Source organism: Protopterus annectens, chromosome 5.part0 (genome assembly GCF_019279795.1).
Source record: "Protopterus annectens isolate FY-2018-M chromosome 5.part0, PAN1.0, whole genome shotgun sequence".
NCBI classification, from domain to species: Eukaryota; Metazoa; Chordata; order Ceratodontiformes; family Protopteridae; genus Protopterus; species Protopterus annectens.
Window position 1 is genome coordinate 1749230223 of NC_056735.1, and position 19828 is coordinate 1749250050.

Below are 19828 nucleotides of genomic sequence, written 5' to 3' on the forward strand. Positions count from 1 at the left end.
GAATACTATCCATAATGACTAATCCACCCCCTTTATCAGGTTTTATCACTCTAATTTTGTTATTGTTTTTTACTTCATACAAGTCACTTTCTTTCTTACTTTTTGCTTGTTTCCTCACTTCCAATTCTGTAATTCTCTCCACATTTTTTTTATAATAAGATAATTGAATTTTAATTAATTTATTTAATTAATGGTGAATTTTTATTGGTAGATAAGGTTGTGTTGTAGTATAAATTAAAGGTTTTAGGATATACTGGTCATCTGATGAAGTCATTTCAATGATGAAAACGCACGTGAATGTATAGGGAAGGCGTTCATGATAAAGGAGTTACAAGTGTTTATGTGTTTATGCAATAAAACTGCTTAATTTTGTGGCTTGGAGTCGTTCCTCGTGAATACTGCTTGGTTTTTTGGTTTTATGTTCTTTAGGATGGATAACCTTACTTTTAGGTTAGGCAATGTCTGTATTACAGGTAATAGAGGCCAAGAAGATGTTAACTGGGAACATATGTTTTGGGAGTGCAATCAGCTGGCAGATCTTAAAAATTCCCTGCAGAATACTCTGTTAGAAATATTGTCTGTGCACCTGTCTCTAAGTAAGGAAAGGATTATTTTGAGCTGGGAGCATCTATATCACGTTATCGAAAGTTTACTTAATTGAATCAGTAAAGGTCGAACTTTATTGATCGATTAAGTAAAACATCGAATAACATAAAAAAAAAACAAATTAAAAAAAAACACTAAATGGCGTAGGAAGGAGGGCAAGCACCCCACACCACCCTACTTAAATATACCAACTCTGAGACTGCACTACACTGAGGTAAATGGAAATCGCCCCTTACGGAGATTTCTGTTTATTTGCAGGATGTTCTTCACTTTCGATATTGTCGTGCCGACAATATCAGACTCGATATTGTCAGCTTATGACAACGTGAAGTAGACCCGAGCTGGGACACTGGATCTTAACTGCCAAGATAAAGCAAGGATTTTTTAAATTTAATTCTGTTGGCTGCCAAAAAGCAATTACTAGAAAATAGAAATTGAAGTCTAAACCATCTGTATGGACAGGAAACAAAAAATAATCCTACAGTAATCAATTTGATCTTTAGTCAATGAAATTCATAACAAAATATCAGATACTTTTTATAAAACTTCCTTTCTTTTATTAATAATGTAGTCATGTACTGGTAGAATCCATTATCAGTGCAAATCAATATTCAGCACTGATAAAAGTTTGCTTTTCGTGCAGATTTATTTACTACTTCTATTGCTGACGTTGTTTCTTCCCTAGCATGTGTAACTGTTTGACATCTGACACCATTTTGCCAACATCTGTTGCACTAAAAACAAGCTGTGAGATTTGATACATAGCAGTGGGTGCCACTGTTGCCTCATAATGCTTGGTTCTCTAGTTTGGGTCTTAGATGGGATATGTTCTGAAGTCTGAATGTCCTCCCTAAGACTAAGGGAGTTTCCACACGGTGCCTTTGTTTCTTCTCACATCCAAATACATGTCAAAGGTGAACTACCATTACTCTGAACTCTCCAAAGGTGTGTACATGCCACGTGTAAGTGGTGGTGGTGGGGGGGGGATCAGAGTGTGCATCCTGCCATGGACTGGCATTAGTTTTTCTGCCTTGTGCCCAGTGATAGGCCAGGTTTCAGCTCCCTGCAACCCCCCCCCCCCCCCACTGGATTAAGCAAGTAATCAGAAAGTGAATTCATGAATTATGGATACTTTAATATATCAATTCCATCACTAATTCATTAAAGTTTCCATTGTACATGTGGGTCACAAATGAAAAGAGATACTGGATAAGACTGCTTGGTACATAAACAAAGCAAAAACAAATAAAGAAATAAATAAAAAGAACACATGTCACTAGCAAACCAAAAAGCATTACACAAGTAAGTCAAAAACATCAAGAAGAGCTGCAACACAAACAACAGGAACTGTAAAAATGAAAACTGCATACCTGATAAATATCTGTTTTTTCTGCAGTCAACTTCAGGATTCCAGGTGAAATAGGAGGAACCGTGATCATCTGCAACTTGCCAAGGAAAGGGTTACTCCCCACATTTTTGTATCTCTTCATCCTGTCTTCAATGACGAGGGACAGTGACTGGGAGTGATTGACAAGTTCTAACAAGGTGGAAATGGATACGTTCTGTATGTAGCAGTCATTCACACAGCAGCACAGTGTCATCAAAGATTTAAGCCATACGGGGAAGCAGGAATCATTGTCAGCACCTTGGGGGGGGGAGAAAGGAAGACAAAAAATAATTTTCACAGAAGTCTCTTCTAACCAAACATACAACATTAATGGCCTTAACAAGTATTCATTTGTATTAAAACAAAAAGATATATGGCTAAGAAGTAACAGGCATTATTTAGAGGGGCTGAAACAGGCTAAAGTATTGCAGAATAAGGGGAATCTCACAGAACAAGAAGAGGGCAATTGCAGAGGGCTAAAAAGAAAATAAGGGAGTATCTGGATAATATGCATGAGTTCAGACAGATTGCTGTTAACCACCTGTTTTTGATAATAATTTCAGACCACAATAACTTTTAGCATAACATCTCAGGCAACAGAAAGTAGAAATGGTTGTTGTCAAGCTTAGAAAGCCAATAACAAGGAAAATGACCAGAGCTCTTATAAAGATATTAGCAATATTTAGAAATTTTGTGAAAATGTGTATAAAGCAGAGTAATGTGGAAATCAAGGAAAAGTACAAATGGAAATGCTTATAGAAGAATTAATTATACCAAGGTTAAAGGTAGATGAGGTTCAATTACTAACAGCAAGGATAGGAGGAGATGAGAAAAATTGTAATATGTAACGAATCTACATGAAAGTCTGCAGAAATAGATGGCATTCCTGTGTAAGCTTGGGATCTGGGAGGGGAGAAAGTAATAAAGATCTAGAAGGTTCATAGGTAGGTACTAGGCTATCAGCCCTGGGGCCTATATAAGCCTAGTCAAAAAGGTTCCCTGGCTTTCGCCAACCAAGAAGGTTTTGTTTAACAGTATTTTAAAAAGAGGAGAAATAACAGCATCCTCAAAGAAAGCTGTGGTGGCTGTAATACCTAAAGATGGTGAAGACCCATTAGACCCAACTTCATTTATGCCCATTTCCATTCTAAACCATGATTATAAAATGTTCATATTTATAATGGCTAAAAGAATGGCAGATGCAATGCCAACATTGAGAGATATGGATCAATGTGGTTGGTGGAGGGGAAGCAAATATTTGACAACATTAAAAGAACAATGATGATCCAGAGGGAAGCAGAATGTAAGAAAATACTGCTGTTGTTGTTAGGTCTTGATGCAGAGAAAGCATTCAACAGAGTAAGCTGGGATTTTATGAGCAGGGCAATGGAAGCATTTGTATTCCCTGATAAAATAGTAAGGTTAATTAGAAGGACATATGAGGTATCAGAGGCAAAAATTAGAGTGGGAGGGTTCCTTTTTGATAAACTGAGTCTAAATAGAGGAAACAGGAAAGAGTATCCTCGTTTCCCTTTGTTATTTGCTTTATATTCAGAGCCATTGGCACAGAAAACAAAGCAATCAGAAATTCAAGGATATACATGGCATGGTAATCAAAAAAGTTGGCTTTATTTGCAGACAATATTATTTTGTAGCTGATAAAATCAGAAAAGGGCAGTCCAGTGTTGTGGAACATCTTGACATAGTTTCAAGTCTTCCGGGGATATAAAATGAATTAAGGTAAGACAAAGGCTATAGCAGTAAACTATGTACCCTCACTTGAAATGATCCAACATGATAAAATGAAGTATTTAGGAGCATTGATTAAAAAGGATTCTGCTGACAGCTAAGGACATATGGGAAGAGAATAAACAACAACAAAAAAAATAATACAAAAACTGAAAAACTGGAAGCTCTTCTTTATGAATATGGATATAAAGATATAAGCAATGAAAATGTTTTCAGTCCCTTTAGTTTTATATATAGGTCAGGCATATTTTTATCAATCAGAGGAAAAGTTGTGGCCAGTACTTAAAAAGTTGAAGAATTTTATCCAGTAGAAGAAAAGAGCAACAGCCAAGTGGGATACGTTGATCCTTTCAATATAAAAGGGAGGATTAGGATTACCTGATTTGAAGGGATATTTTAGAGGTATTAAGTTACAGCACATATACATAGCATAAGTAGAAAGCTATAATTCAAAGTGAAAAGGGATGATGATAAAGTAGGGGGAAAGTCAAGAAATAAAGAAAGAGTGGATTTTGGATACAGATCCTTACAGAAAATAACGGGTCTATATCACATCGAACTTGTATAAGTTCGAATGATGTAATATCGAAGCAAAGCCACTGCACATCGATTTTTTTCCTAGGGAAAAAATTGGTGGACCATTTTTGGGGCTTTGCTATTACCTCCACCATGGTGTGATTGCGGAGTTTGTATATTTAAGTAGGGGGGTGTGGGGGCATAGACCCCCACTTAAGTTTTAGTTTAAGGTTTATGTTTTTTTTTTTTTTTTTTTGTTAGGGAACAGCGATTTTATTTCCCTGGGAAAAAAATTGCTGTTCTGTGTGTTTGTTATTGTGCGGTTTCGGACATTTGGGTTCAATATTACATCGTTTGAACTTGTACAAGTTCGACGATATGATATAGATCCGAAAATAACAGCAGCCACACAGAATATTACATTCATAAAGTAGCAGAAAGTATTGTAAGAACTACACCAACATGAAAATGGAGAAATGAGATTTTTGCTAATAAGGATGACTACAATTAGGAGTACAGAGAATAGGCAAAGGGGCCTGGAATTTACTGGTGAACACTGGCAAAGAATGAAAGTACTGGGAGCAAATAATTTATGAAATAGAAAACTTATATAACAGGAAGAAGCCAAAAGGTTATTTGGACTGCAAGCTAGAGACTGCCTTCTTTCTCAGGGATAGATACCTGAGTACAGGAAAAGAGAAAGGGATAGGGGAATCCTAAGTGAAAGACCTAGTAGAGTTTTTAGCTGAATCTAGAACAGCAGCTGCTGTTATAAAAGGGATAAATAGTACAGAGTATAAAATACTGCACAATAACTATAGAAAACAATCAGAGAAGATCAGAAAAGATAGAGAAGCGAGACTGGATAAGCACAAGTAAAGAATGGGATGACATAGGTATGGCTCCCAAACATGCAACAAAGACTAAGACAAAAGTCGGCAACCTTTTAGTAGTGTTGTCCTGAAGTAATGTGGCAAAGTCACTCAGCATGCCAACCTAAGCCAGGGTTGCCAGATTTCTGAAATGACAGGTAGGGACAGATAGCCAAGTGAACAAAAAAAGGTCTTCCTATTACAAAGCCACTTCTCTTCAGTGCGGAACAGCAGGCTGTTCTGCACTAAATAGAAGTGGCTCCACTTTGCAATTTTTGATTGGCTCCATGACAGAAAGACCTTTTTTTTTATTTTGTTTTGGTCGCTTGGCTGGCTGCCCCTATCTTGTCATTTTGGAAATCTGGCAACTCTGACTAACCCACATAGTCTCTTCAGATTTCATACATGCAGTCACTCACTCTCTCTCCCTCCACTCTCTCACACACAGTTGCTACTGTTTTCATGCATGCATTCACTCACTCTCTCTCTCAGATCTCTCACACACAGTTGCTTCTGCTTTCATACATGCATTCACTCTCTCTCTCAAGTGAATTTTCTTATGCAACCATAATTACTGTATTTTAATTCACTCAGTGTACCACTGGAAATCTTTCCATGTGTCACACTTGGCACACATGCCATAGGTTGCTGAGATGCCTGGTCTAGGAGATTTAGGACTTTCACTTGAAGTGTTTGCATAGGTATTTTACCCCAAGCAATCTTCAAAGAACTTCCTCAAGTCAATGGCAAATACTGGAAGTGTGATGGGGAAAGAGGAGTTAATTGGGAACATATGTTTTAGGAGTGTAATGAGCTGGCAGACTTTAAAATTCCCTACAGAGTACTTTGTCAAAAATACTGGGTGAGCAAATAGGTGTAACTAAGGAAATGATTTTTGAGCTAGGATACAGGATCTGAATTGCATAGACATAGTAAAGCCTTGTTAAGTTTAATTCTGGTGGCTGCCAGAAAAGAGCAATTACCAGAAAATGGAAACCAAAGTCTGAACCAACTGTGTATGAAGTACTAAATATTGTAACAGAGATAAAGAACTGGAAGTGGGATCGTTAGGAAAAGTCAGGAAGAAATTACATAAAAAATGGACATTGTGTAAACAATAAATGAAGAATAATGTTTTGGAGGAAGAGTGAGGTTTATGGAAAGGCAAGAATTGAGCAATTTATGTAATCTTGATCTGATGCTAAATACACAAAATAATATATGTGATGGATAATGTTTGAAAATAGGAATATGTTAATATGGCTTGTTTTACTTGAAGTATGTTTGCCTCTGTCTTAAGTGTTAATTCTTTGCAGGTGTTAAAAATAAGTACTCATCTAGCAGCCTAATGAAGGAATACCACATCTGACTAACGGTGAGACAGACTTGTATAATATATTAACCCAGTTCAATTATAACGGATTATGTTAAGGGGGGTTAAAAGTATCATGCTTTACAAGTAACTCTATAAGTAAATAAGGCCAAAATAAATAAAACTGTACAATAATGATAATAAAATTTCACAGCAGTAGCATATGCCACCTTTGGCACAAATGATGCTGAAAACATGAAGTGCTCTTATCATTATTTGTCCATAGTTTAGCTAAGATAAAACATCATTTCCAGTAGATGGAAGTATTATTTATACTTGTTACTGTAGTTAGATGGACTGAGGTACTGTCAGACTACTAGTTAAATGGAGGTCAGATAGCAGGAAAGAGCTTTTAGAAATACTGCTTTAAAACCACTGCTACTTGAATAAATTTTCTTTCAAATAGCATAAAAATGCGTAATGAAGATGAAATAAAGCCTGTGGACATGATGACAGTCTGTGTACTGATAAAACATTCAGCAGTGAGGCTGATGACAGAAGTCAACAATGTTTTCCTTTTTGGTATTTTTCAGGCCTTAGTCCAAGCCACCACTGATCCAGCTGCTGGTGTATATCATTAGTTCCTACCAATTCTGAAGCCCATTCGGGTGCTACTGCTTCCCTATGTACTGAAGAGCTACTGAGGCTAGGAGTCTTAAATACACACATGAAAAAGCTATAATAAGCATGCAACAGAGCATCCTGCCATTACAAAATAATTGCTTTTTTGCTACAGGAAGTGGGACATACTTGGATATTTTGCTTAATAAAGGGTTGTACCTCTAAACATTAAAACAAAAATGATTGTACCTCACTACCTAGTAAATGCTTGACAGTGGTGCTTTACATTTACTCAGTCTTTGCTAGGAGTTACTGTCCTTAGGCAACTTCTAAAATAGCTGCACACAGAGTACCAGCTTAATTCTAGCTCTCCGGGTGTGTAAGCAGAAATGTAGCAAAGAAAGCCAGTGGACCTAAATTTCTGGGTGAATTTTCGTAACTGGCTAGTAAATGACTGCCTTGATGCCAGGAGAAATACAGAGGACCTGAAGGAAAATCAGCTACAAAAGGTGGTGAAGAAACTCTGACTGGGAAAAGTAATGCAGCTGTTCAGCATAAAGCAGTGCAAGCTCCAGACATGACTTCCAGTAACCTAGAGGAAAGCATAAAAGCAACTGCACACAGAGCCAATTAAAATAAACAAAACAGTTATGGAATACATCAACTCAAACAATAAAAGGCTGGAATAAATGGAGGAAGTTTTACACGAATATTCAGATAAGGTGATAAAACTGCAAAAAGTACAGTTTTGTACCTACCATAAATGTAGATGTTAGAGTGCTAATACAGCTGCAGTCATAACAGATGGGTTTTCCTGCCGTCAGGTGGGTCCTCGGTCGGCCGAAGTCTAGGTCCGGCGTCGGTTGTCGTTGCTTCTTCCCTGACGTCAGTGCGACAGGGGTATAAAAGAACCAGCCGACGCCATTTTCTTCAGTTTTTCTTGCCCCAGATGTCAGATGCCCCCAGAAGGAAGGCAATACATAAATTTATGTAATAATGCAATGCAGTATAATCAAAAAACAGTAGTTGCAAGCAAATATACCATAAAAGAATACCCCAATCAGATTGTATGAGGAGGTGTTAGCCATTAGGCCTGTTCCAGAGGGGAAGGAGGGAGGGAAACCTGGACTGCAGCTGTATTAGCACTCGAACATCTACATTTATGGTAGGTACAAAACTGTACTATGTTCATCGTGCATACAGCTGCAGTCATAACAGATGGGTAGAATACCAAAGCAAAAAAAGGGGTGGTATGCACTAGATGGAACTAGGAGGAGCCAGGATGCCCTGCAAAACTGCAGTGGCAAAACCTGCTCTAGATTTGGAGTATAAAGGCAGGTGATAGTGCTTGGAGAAAATATGCACAGAACTCCAAGTGGCAGCTTCCAAAATATCTTTGGTAGGAACCCCCCTGAGGAAAGCTGCAGAGGTAGCTGTGGCCCTTGTGGAGTGAGACCTGATGCCTGCAGGCACAGGTTTACCATGAAAAGAGTAACAAAAGCGTATGCAGTGGGCTATCCATTTTGAGATTGTCTGTTTGGAAATAGCTTCCCTTGAGCCCCTGTGGCATAGGACACAAAGAGTTGCTCTGATTTTCTGAAAGGCTTTGTTCTGTCCAAATAATAACGTAGTTGTCTGTGAATGTCCAAGGAATGTAGTAGTCTCTCCCCTTTGTTTTGAGGATTGGGGTAAAAGGTGGGCAAGTGGATAGCCTGATTCAAGGCTACCCTGGATACTACCTTTGGCATAAAGGAAGGATTGGTTCGTAAGGAAACTCTGTCCTGACGGAAAATGATGAAAGGCTGCACAACCATGAGGGCTTGTAGTTCCGAAACCCAGCGAGCTGAGGTGATAGCCAGCAGGAAGGCTGTTTTCCAGGACAAATATTGCAGCTCTGTTGAGGCAGCTGGCTCAAAAGGAGGCAAAGTCAGTTTCTCTAGAATGAAATTGAGATCCCAAGCAGGTACTGGTTGTTTCCTTGGGGGGTTTATATTCTTAGCCCCTCTAAGGAACTGCCTTAAGAGGGGGTAAGAGAATAAAGGAGGATCAGTGCTGTATTCTGCAGAAATGGCTGAGGCATGGATTTTGATGGAAGAGAATGAAAGTCCACTGCTTAGCATCTCAGCTAGGTACTGTAATATTTGAGGTAAATTCATTATTCCAGGGTTTTGGCCCTTTTTCTCATTCCAAGCACAAAACCGTTTCCATTTGACGGAGTAGGCTTTTCTAGTAGAAGGTCTTCTGGCCTCCAAAATGACATCCTGTACCTCCTTGGAGAGTAGGATCTGTTGTGATTTTAAGGAATCTTCCATGCGGCTAGATTGAGTGTTTTCAGCTGACTGTGAAGAGTTTTGAAGTTGTGCTGAGTCAGTAGAAGAGGCATTAGAGGAAGGATCCATGGTGGGAAATGCGTTAGGTTCCTCAGGAGTGGGTACCAGTGTTGTCTTGGCCAGTCTGGAGCGATGAGAATCATCTTTGGTCTGTCTGCTCTGGTTTTTAATAGAACTTTGGGCAGCAGAGGAAGAGGTGGAAAGGCATAAACTGTCATTGTTGTCCAACTGAAAGAGAATGCGTCCACTTTCCAGGCCTGTGGATGAAAGGTCCTTGAGCAGAATTTTGCCAATTGGTGATTTCTGTGGGAGGCAAAGAGATCTATGTCTGGCCTTCCCCATGCTTGAATTATCTTTGAAAAGACTTGAGGGTGCAACTTCCATTCGTGTGGATCTGTCATATTTCTGCTTAGGTTGTCTGCCAGCGTGTTTTCCTTGCCTGGCAGGAACTGTGCTTGAAGCTCGATTTGCAATTCTAGAGCCATGTTCCAAAGAGACATGGCTAGCCTGCATAGGGGGTATGAGTGGGTTCCTCCCTGTTTGTTTATGTACCACATTACTGTGGTGTTGTCTGTCCTTATCAAGAGCCGGCCTGGATGCAGCAGGTCTTTGAAAGCTATAACAGCATTTATTACTGCTAGCATTTCTTTTTGATTGATGTGTAGGTGCTTTTCCTTTTGGGACCATCTGCCCTGAATGCACCGATCTGTCATGTGCGCTCCCCAGGCATAATCCGAGGCGTCTGTTGTGATGGTTTGGCTTGCTTGAGGCTTGCAGAATGGGAGACCTGTGTTTCTTTGGCATGCTTGAGCCCACCACAGAAATTCCTTTTGAAGACATGGAATTAGTGGTATTATTGTTTCCAAGCTGTGGCTGTGCTGAGACCATAGGTTTTTCAGGTACCATTGAAGTTTTCTTGTATGCAGCTTTGCACATGGGATTAGTAGGATGCAAGATGCCATGAATCCAAGAGCCTGCAGGATTTTCCTTGCAGTCAGCCTGGTGAAAGTTGCTAGTTTTCTGAAGTATTGAGTTAGTTGCCCTTGTTTCTCTGGCATGAGGTAGGCCATCTGGGTGTTTGTATCTAAGTTGGCACCCAGGACAATTATTGTTTGAGAGGGTATTAGCTTTGATTTCTTTTTGTTGACTGTGTATCCCAGGGAATTCAGCAACCTTATAACAAAAGCCAGATGTTTCAGAAGTATGTGCTTGCTGTCCGCTTGGATCAGGCAGTCGTCCAAATATGGGTATATTTGTATCCCTTGCAGTCTGCAGTAGGCAATTACTGATGCCAGGCATTTCGTGAACACTCTGGCCGCAGTAGATAAGCCAAAGGGCAATGCAGAGAATTGATAATGTGTTGAACCTGCAAGAAATCTGAGGTATCTTCTGCAATCTTGTCTGATTGGGACATGCAGGTATGCCTCCTTGAGGTCCAATGTTACCAGCCAAGACTCCTTGCCCAGCATGGGAAGAAGCTGCTGTAAGGTGAGCATCTTGAATTTTGGCATGAGTAAAAATGTGTTTAGGATGGATAAGTCCAAAATCTTTGCCCTTCCTTGGTACCAGGAATAGTCTGGAATAAAAACCTTGACCCTGTTCTTGTGCAGGTACCTCTTGAATAGCTTTCATGTCCATGAGATCTGAAATTTGTTTTTGTGCCTCTGCCCTTTGATTGTGTGGCAGGTCTGGCATGCCTCTCATTTTTGGAAGGGTGTGAAAGTGGAATCTGTAGCCTCTGTCTATAATGTCCAGGATCCATTTGTCTTTTGTAACAATATGCCAATTCCTTGAAAATAATGCCAGTTTTCCGCCTAAAGGTGCTGCCATTTGAGCCTTGCTTGGCATGCAAAGGGGAAAGTCATTGGTTCTGCTTTCTGAATGGCTGTGAACTATCCTCACTACCTCTTTGGGTAGGTGCTTGCCATTGTCTGCCTCTAAACGATCCTTGAGATTGCCCTCTACCCCTCAGGTGCCTTCTTCTACCTCTTTGGGGTCTGTCCGTGGCTGGAAAGGACCAATTTTTTGAAGGCCAATTTCTACTGAATCGTGGAGGTAGTAACCTGTCGGAAATCTTTCAATGTTTGCACTGATTTTGCCTTTTCCTCCATTTTCTTTAATACCTCCTCAGCTTTAACACCAAACAATACATCTTTTTGCAGAGGTGCATCCAGTAATTTAGCTTGACATGATCTGGCAAAGTTTGCTCTTTGAGCCAAGCATGCCTACGTATGACTGATCCTGTAACAGCAGCTCTACATGAGGCCTCTAAAGCATCAAAACCACATTGCAAGGTATGTTTACCTACTTGTTCTGCACTATGTATCAAATCCTGCAACTCCTTCAAATCTGGTTGTTCAGGTTGTGACATTTTGCTTCTCAACTGTGATAACAGAAACTGTTGGTACTTTAACATATGGAACTGGCAGTTTAATGCCCTCATGGATAAGGTGGCCGAGGTGTATACCTTTTTCCCCCACCTTTCTAAAGCTCTGGAATCCCTCTCTGAAGGTAAAGGATTCTTAGCAGTGGAGGCCTTGATTCCCTTGGGGCCCTGTGAGATGGTTTCTGGGTCAGCCGCATGGCTTTTGTATAGGAATTGGTGTGAGTCAGGAACCCGGTAATACCTGTCAGGCTTGACCAGGGCTGGAGGTAAAGAGTCTGGGTTAAGGCAGGACTCCGAATACACATCATCAAGGATATCTAAGACAGGGGGTATTGCCAGAGGCCTATGCTGAGGGAGCAAGAGAAAATCCCTAAGCCTTTTCTTGGAGTCTGAGTACTCTTGACCTTCCCAGTGGAAGTGTTCCCTCAAGGTATGCAGGGTCTCCACAAAAGAGTAATCCTCAGGGGGGGGGGGGGAGACAGAGGGAATGGACTCCTCTGCATTAGAATCTTCAAAAGGGGAGTATGAATGTTCCTGGTCATCAGAATGTTCTGAAATAATGGAAGCCTGGTCCGAGGAGGGGGATTCTTCCGCCACTCTGGTCCTTTTTTCTGGGGGGGGGGGGTTGAGAACCCCTGATTAGAGAAATTAAGTCCTCAGCCATTTTGAGCATCTGCTTTTTAGGCATGGGGCCTTGACAAGGGCCCTGTGGGGTTTGTTTTTTAGAATGCATGGCTGTCTTAGACTTAGTGAAAGCCTTGATGGAAAAAGAAGAGGAAGGCCTGAAGACACCTTGAGAGGAGGCAGGCCTGTCTAAACTCTGAGTTTCACCGCCAAGAGTGGCTTCGGTATCTGTAGTCGGGGTGTGGGCCGAAGAGCCTGCGACCTCGGGTACATAAGACACCGCCAATGAAGTGTCGTCGGTAGTCAGGGGCTGCGTAGGCGCCTCGCTGAGAACCGGACCACCTGTAGTCAGCTTTGGCGTGGTGTCGGTAGAGGCCACGGACCACGTGTGTCGGTCCTTATCTTTGCGTCTTTTAGTCAAAACTGGAGTCGGAGTATCCGACGACATTATGTAGTTAAATTTTTTGCCAAAAAAGTGCTGGGTGAACTCCACCCGACGCTTAATGGTGCGTTTCTTGAATGTAGCACAAAAACGACAGGCCGAGATGTCGTGGTCTGGGCCTAAGCAAGGAATACAGAGGGAATGAAAATCCTTATGCAGTATTTGCTTCCCACATGAAATACAATTATTAACTTTGTCTGACATCGGTCTGAGGCAAGAAAAGTTTCCCGAACGGGGTACTTAGCTTTCAAGAAGACTTCGGGTGCAGATATTCGTAATCTCAGGAGCTGGCCGACCGGCACTTGCGAACTGCTTCTGCTTCAGGCACCGTGCGGCAAGAAAGACTGAAGAAAATGTCGTTGGCTGGTTCTTTTATACCCCTGTCGCACTGACGTCAGGGAAGAAGCGACAACAACCGACGCCGGACCTAGACTTTGGAATTCGGCCGACCGAGGACCCGCCTGACGGCAGGAAAACCCATCTGTTATGACTGCAGCTGTATGCATGATGAACATCTCAGAGGTCAAAATGAAGAAAAGGCTGGCTGAATATGAGACTGCACAAATAGAGATGTTTCAAAAATAATAGAATTATAGAGGACAGACAACACTGCAAAAACTTCTGATTTTCTGCTGTATCAGAGAAGCTGGAAGGAACAAACTGTATTAATTTTATGAAAGCACAACTAAGCATTTGGACTGGTATTCCAATACAGGGACTGTTCATTAAAGGGCACATCATGTTTATGCTCCAAATCTGGCTATCAGTAAGCAACCAAGACCTTTAATAGTAAAAATGCAATCTTATAAGCAGAAGGAGTTGATTCTGACAAAACTGTGGCAGAAGGATAAAGTATTAACTGTATTTCCAATGATTCTGCCATGTTACTATAGTACTAATCACTTTATCCTTTAGGTTGTAAGTTAATAATTTTATCAAAATTGTTGCCTTACTCACTCAAGTCTCCACTGTAATGCATGCATAAATTACTCTGTATGCTGATCTATTCTGTTTGCATGTCTTTGAATACTTTATATTGACAAGGCATGTATTATGTGGTTTGCATGTATAAACTATAATTTGATTGTGCAGCTTTTCTGTACATTGATGTATTTAACAAATGAAGGTATTGTGTTTGTACGTTTTTGTACACTTTAAACTGAAAATGCATGTACCTTGTGTTTTGTATGTATAAACTGTAATATGATTGCAGAGCTTTTCTCCCTGGGCCTTCACTGAAAATGGGCTCAATATGGTCCAGAGGACTATCCCGGTAAACAAATGCAAATATATAAATAATAAAAGTGTGAGACAGCAGAGTGTTTGTGGAAAATGACTACTCATGTACACCAGGCAGAACAGGAGTAAATGTATTATATTATTCAAGGAATTTCGAGAAGCAGGCATGAGATTCAAACTGCTGTACCCAGTTATCTTCAAAATATTTTTCCTTGGAGGGACAAGGGAATACAAAAGTTTGACCATCAAAAAGTGAGCTGTGAAACAGAAGGAGATTATGCTTCTTGTTTGTCTGGTAAAAGAGATCATAGAAAGACTCTGTCAGTGAAACCTTTTCCAATGCTTGAACAAAAAATGCTTGAGAGAAGGAAAAAAGCACAAGAGTCAACTAGAATAATCTAAAGTATGGTGGAAATGAAGAAGAGACAGGACTTGGGAGATGGAGATGAACAGGAATAAAACCAGTAACTTGGAAATTGACAAATATGGTATTACAATTGAATAATTATATTTCTGAAACATAACAAAACAAGAAAATCTGGAAATATTGGACTTTTTTGGACTCTGCTAAACTTGTAGGAGACTCTAAAGCATATGCCCTACTTCATGTCATTAATGTTCGGAAAAATACTCAAGAGAGGGGAAGAGGATTGAAAATTTAACTGTAAATAAAAAAAAAAACGTTTTTCTTAATGGTACTGGTGGTAAATAAAAAAAAATGTTTTTCTTAATGGTACTGGTGTAATATTGCATGATTTCCTTTGCATAGTATAAAGCTTATCAGTTATTTATTTTTTTTAAGTTTAATGGGGATACTAATGTAAATAAGTGCTCCTGTTTTGTTTTTCTCCCTTCTCTCTTTCTCCTTGTTCATTTTTAAGAAATGTAGGCACTGCAATGTAAACAAAATCTGGTTAAAAGTGCATGACAAAATAAAAATAGTGTGCTTTTTCTCATTCTTGCAACAGGGAATGACTGGATTAAGGAACTTAGCTTAATCTAGTAACAAGTTTTAAGAGAAAGTAAGTAAACAAAAAAGAATAGCGAATATAAGTTTTTTTTTCTACAAAAATATGCTTTGCAGTTTTGTGTCTGGTGCTCATGTTTCTAGGAGACACTCTCATAAAAAGAAATGGAGAAAATGTTTTCTGAAAGCATTCAATTGTTTTCCCAGCTGAGAAAGCAAAAACATAAGAGAAAGCTAGACAGCACTTAGTATAAGCACAGGCTGTACCATGTGTGTTAGCATGGATAGCCTTCCTTTAGGTTATCTGAAGTCTGTGTATGGCTGTCAGTATGGAACATTTGTTCTTATTAGGAGGGTAAAACTTCAATACTTGAAGGTGTACATTGCTTTGTGTGTTACTATTAAGTTAATAGGTCTTAGGTGATATTGGGGGTGTGTTTGTTTTTGTTTGTTTTTGTTTTATTTGCGGGCTTTCAACAAAACAAAAAGTTGTGTAAGATGTCATATAGGCTCAAATGGAGATGACAATAAACAGCTGTATAAAAGATTAAATTGCCAAACAGTATATGCATGTAACACAAAAGCTGGAACTAGACATTTACCAAAAAACTGTTATAAATAAAAGATGGGAATAATAACTTTTTAAGAATATGTTGTTTTCTGTAATGTCTTTAAATGTTAGTTGTCTCACAGATAAATACAAAAAAAAAGAAACAGCAGTGAACCATATTAAAAAATGTACAGTGCAAATAGCTATTTTACAGGAGACATACTTGGAAAGAACTGGACATGTGAACTTAATAAAGAAAGATTTACAGGATGGTTATTCAGTGGAATACCTGGGGCAAAGGAAAAGAGGAGTTACTTATACTAATTGCAAGAGGAGCTCCAATAGTGATAGAATTGGATAAAAAGATAATAATGGTAATGGCAAGGGAGGAGGATTACACTGGTATGCATTTATATTCCACAGAAAACTGCTATAATGGAACTTAAGAAAATTCTGAGACAAATAATCAGCTTTCAGCAAGGAATATTACTTAAAGGTGGGGACTAGAATTTGATCTGCAACAGTGAATATGTGTCTGGGGGCGCAGGATGGAAAATATAATAAGGAGGGTAGACTTTTGAATATATTTATGAAAATATTTGGCATGGAAGATGTGAATTAGTACTAGGGGTTCAGAGTGAATTTACATAGTATTCCCCAAGACATCCACACTGGGCTAGGCTAGACAGAATTTACATTTCACAGGAACATGTGCATTTAACTGAAGGTCTTGATATGAACCTATTAACTATTTCAGAGCATGTGACAAAAATAACTAAAATAAAAACACAGTGTAATGAAAGAAAAATGAGACACTGGCTCTTTTCCACCTATCTGTTGATAAGAGGAATTTAAGGAATAGGTAGTGAAAATTATTCAGGAGGTTTTAGAGATAAGGCATTTCTTCTGAAAATATAGCTAGGGAGTGGGATAAAATTAAAAGTGGAGTTCACAATCAGGGTGGAAATTAAGAAAATGAGATATGGTTAAGAAGTAAGAATTATTTAGAGGGACTGATAAATGTTAAAGTATTGCAAAACAGGCAGAGTCCTACAGAAAGAAGAGGAGAACTGCAGAACACTAAGCAGAAAATAAGGGATCACCTCAATAAGATGCATGAGTTTAGAAAGATTGCTGTTAAGTAACTGTTTTTTTTTTTTGATAATAGCTCTAGAGCACACAAGCTTTTAGCATAATGACTCAGGCAACAGAAAATAGAAAGTGCTGTTGCCAAGATTACTGGCAAAGAATATAAGGGACTTGGAAATTCAAGGATAAAATTGGTAAAGTAGTCAAGAAAAGCTGGTTTTATTTGCAGATGATATTATTTTATACCTGACAAAACCAGAAAAGTACATTACAGTGTTGTGGAACATTTTGAGACAGTTTTAAACCCTTTTGGAATAAAAAAAAATGAATGAAGTTAAAACAAAGGCAATAGCAGTAAATTATGCACCAACACACAAAGTGCTTCAGCAATATCCATATTTATGGGGAAATTATAAAAATAAAGCATTTAGGAGTAAGGATTAAATGATTCTGGTGTGGCAGCTAAGGATATGTGGGAAGAGACTAAACAAAAGATAAATCAAAAACTGAGAAAAGATAAGCTCTGTTATATGGATATCAATAGTAACATACAAGCAGTTAAAATGATTTTAGTCCCTTTAGTCTTGTACACAAGTCAGGCATATCTTACCGGTTTTACTATCAAATGACTGACAGTCAAAAGACTGAATCCCAAAAAGACTGAAAAATTCAAAATACTGAATGATGGAATTTGCCCCTTCTCCACTGTTGTGCGATCTTGGAGTTGATATATATATATATATATATATATATATATATATATATATATATATATATAGTTAAGCAGGGGGTGTGGGGGGCTTGCCTCTTGCGTTAAAATCATACTCAGTATTTTGAATTTTCAGTCTTTTTGGAATTCAGTCTTTTGATTTTCAGTCATTTGACAGTAAACCTATTTTATCAACCAAAGGAGAAGTTGTGGATAGCAATTAATAAAGAGCTGAAGGGCTTTATCTACGAGGGAAGAAGGCAAGAGTCAAATGGGATATGCTGATTCTTCCAGTAGAACAAGGTGGATTGGATGACCCAATTTAAAGGGGTATTTCAGAGCAAAAATGGTGCCAAAGTTGAAAGATATGGATAAATGTGGCTTTATTAAGGGAGGCAAACATTTGACATTAACAGAAAATTGATGATCCAGAGGGAAGTAAATTGTAAGATAATACCACTGCTGTTGGTGGGTCTTGATGCATAGAAAGCATTTGACAGAGTAAGCTGGGAATTTATGAGCAGGGTAATAGAAGCACTTGCATTCTTAGGTAAAATTATAAAGTTGATTAGGAGGATATATGAGGGATGGGAGGGGAAAATTAAAGTGGGTGGGTCCTCTGATAATTTCAGTTTGACTAGAGAAACCAGGCAGTGGTGTCCTCTTTCCCCTTAGTTATCTGTACATTTAGAACCACTGGCAAAGAAAATAAGAGACTGAGAAATTCAAGGATATAATTGGTAAGGTAGTAAAGACAAGCTGGCTTTATTTGCAGATGATATTACTTTATACCTGACAAAACCAGAAAGAGATATTACAGTGTTGTGGAACATTTTGAGACAGTTTCACATCTTTTCAGGATATAAAATTAATTAAGCTAAAACAAGCAAAAGCAATAGTGGTAAATTATGTACCCACACACAAATTGGTTCAGCAATATCCATATTTATGGGGACATGATAAAATGAAGTATTTAGGAGTAAGGATTAAAAATGATTCCTGCTTGTCAGCTAATGATATGTGGGAAGAGACTAAACAAAAAGTAATGCAAAAACTGAGAAAATGGAAGCTCTGTTACATGGATATGGATAGCAAGATACAAGCAGTTAAAATGTTTTTAGTCCCTTTAATTTTATACACAGGTCAGGAATATTTTTATTAACCAGAAGAGAACTTGTAGATAGCAATTAATAAAGAGCTGAAGGGTTTTATCTTGGAGGGGAAGATGGCAAGAGTCAAGTGTACCTGTTTATAAATATGTACATTAAGTCTGCAACTGCAGCTCAGAGTTATTGGGATCCAAGATATTTCAACTATAGCTCAAAGTTATCAAAGTTCTAAATATATCAGTCTCAACCCAAAGTTATTGGACTCCTGGATTTAACAACTGCAACTAAGAATATCATTTATGCAGCTAGTTTCACTATGTGCAATACATTTTGTAATGAACATACAGATAGAGAACCTCCTTAATTGCAAAGAATACAGCTGTTAGATTATACTCAATGCTAATGATATCCCTAGTTCAACTAAGCATTTAAACTTCACATTTGTTCTTATGATAAGATGTTTGAATAACTGATTTAATATTTTCAAGACAGGGTCAGTTTGTTCTGCATATTTGATTTTTTAAAAAGCTCATGTGTTTTTAATCTCTCATTTAATTTGTTAGCGGATGCACTTTTACTCTTTAAAGTGTCACTGAAATGCTTTTTAACATCTTTAGTGAATTATCTCTTAAGACATAGTCAAACATGCATTTATATAAAAGAAAACAAATCATATTAACATATTCCAAGCTGTAAACATTACAGACCATATATATTATTTTTGTGAATTATTATTAATCCAACAATACATAAACTGATCAATTCCTGTCTTACCGTAAACCTCCCTCCTCCTCCAAAACATTATTCTACATGTTCTGTTCATACAATTCCATTTTTCCATGTAATTTGCTTACACCCTTTTCTAAAGATCCCACTTCCAGTTCTTTTATCTCTGTTACAATATGCAATACTTCATATACAGTTAGCTTAGATTTTAATTTCCATTTTCAAGACCTTACTTCTTCTAGAAAAAATCAGATCCTGTATCCCAGCTCAAAAAAAATATTTTCCTTAGTTATACCGATTGCACACCCAATATTTCTGACAGTGCTCTGTAGGGATTTTTTAAAGTCTGCCAGTTCATTACACTTCCAAAACATATCACTATCACATCTCTAACATTTGCCATCTACCTGAGGACAAATTCTTTGGAGTAAAAGTGTTTATTTGTTTGCACATTCTGTATTAAAGTGGTTTTTATCTTCTTCATTCAATTTATGTCTTATTTTACTTATTTTTACTAATCCCAGACAAATTGAACCCATGTTTGATCAGGAAGAGTTACTTCTTGGACTTCAACTGCAGCAAGGGAATTCACTA

General features: G+C 38.4%; 1 protein-coding gene across 1 annotated transcript in view; it reads right to left on the reverse strand.

Annotated features, from left to right (window-relative positions):
- The window catches only part of DOP1B (DOP1 leucine zipper like protein B), a 2336114-nt gene that overhangs the window by 1168519 nt on the left and 1147767 nt on the right, over window positions 1-19828 (reverse strand). The window contains exon 15 of the mRNA XM_044071549.1: window positions 1977-2251. Coding sequence (XP_043927484.1) covers window positions 1977-2251 — 275 coding nt within the window. The remainder of the gene's footprint in view (window positions 1-1976; window positions 2252-19828) is intronic.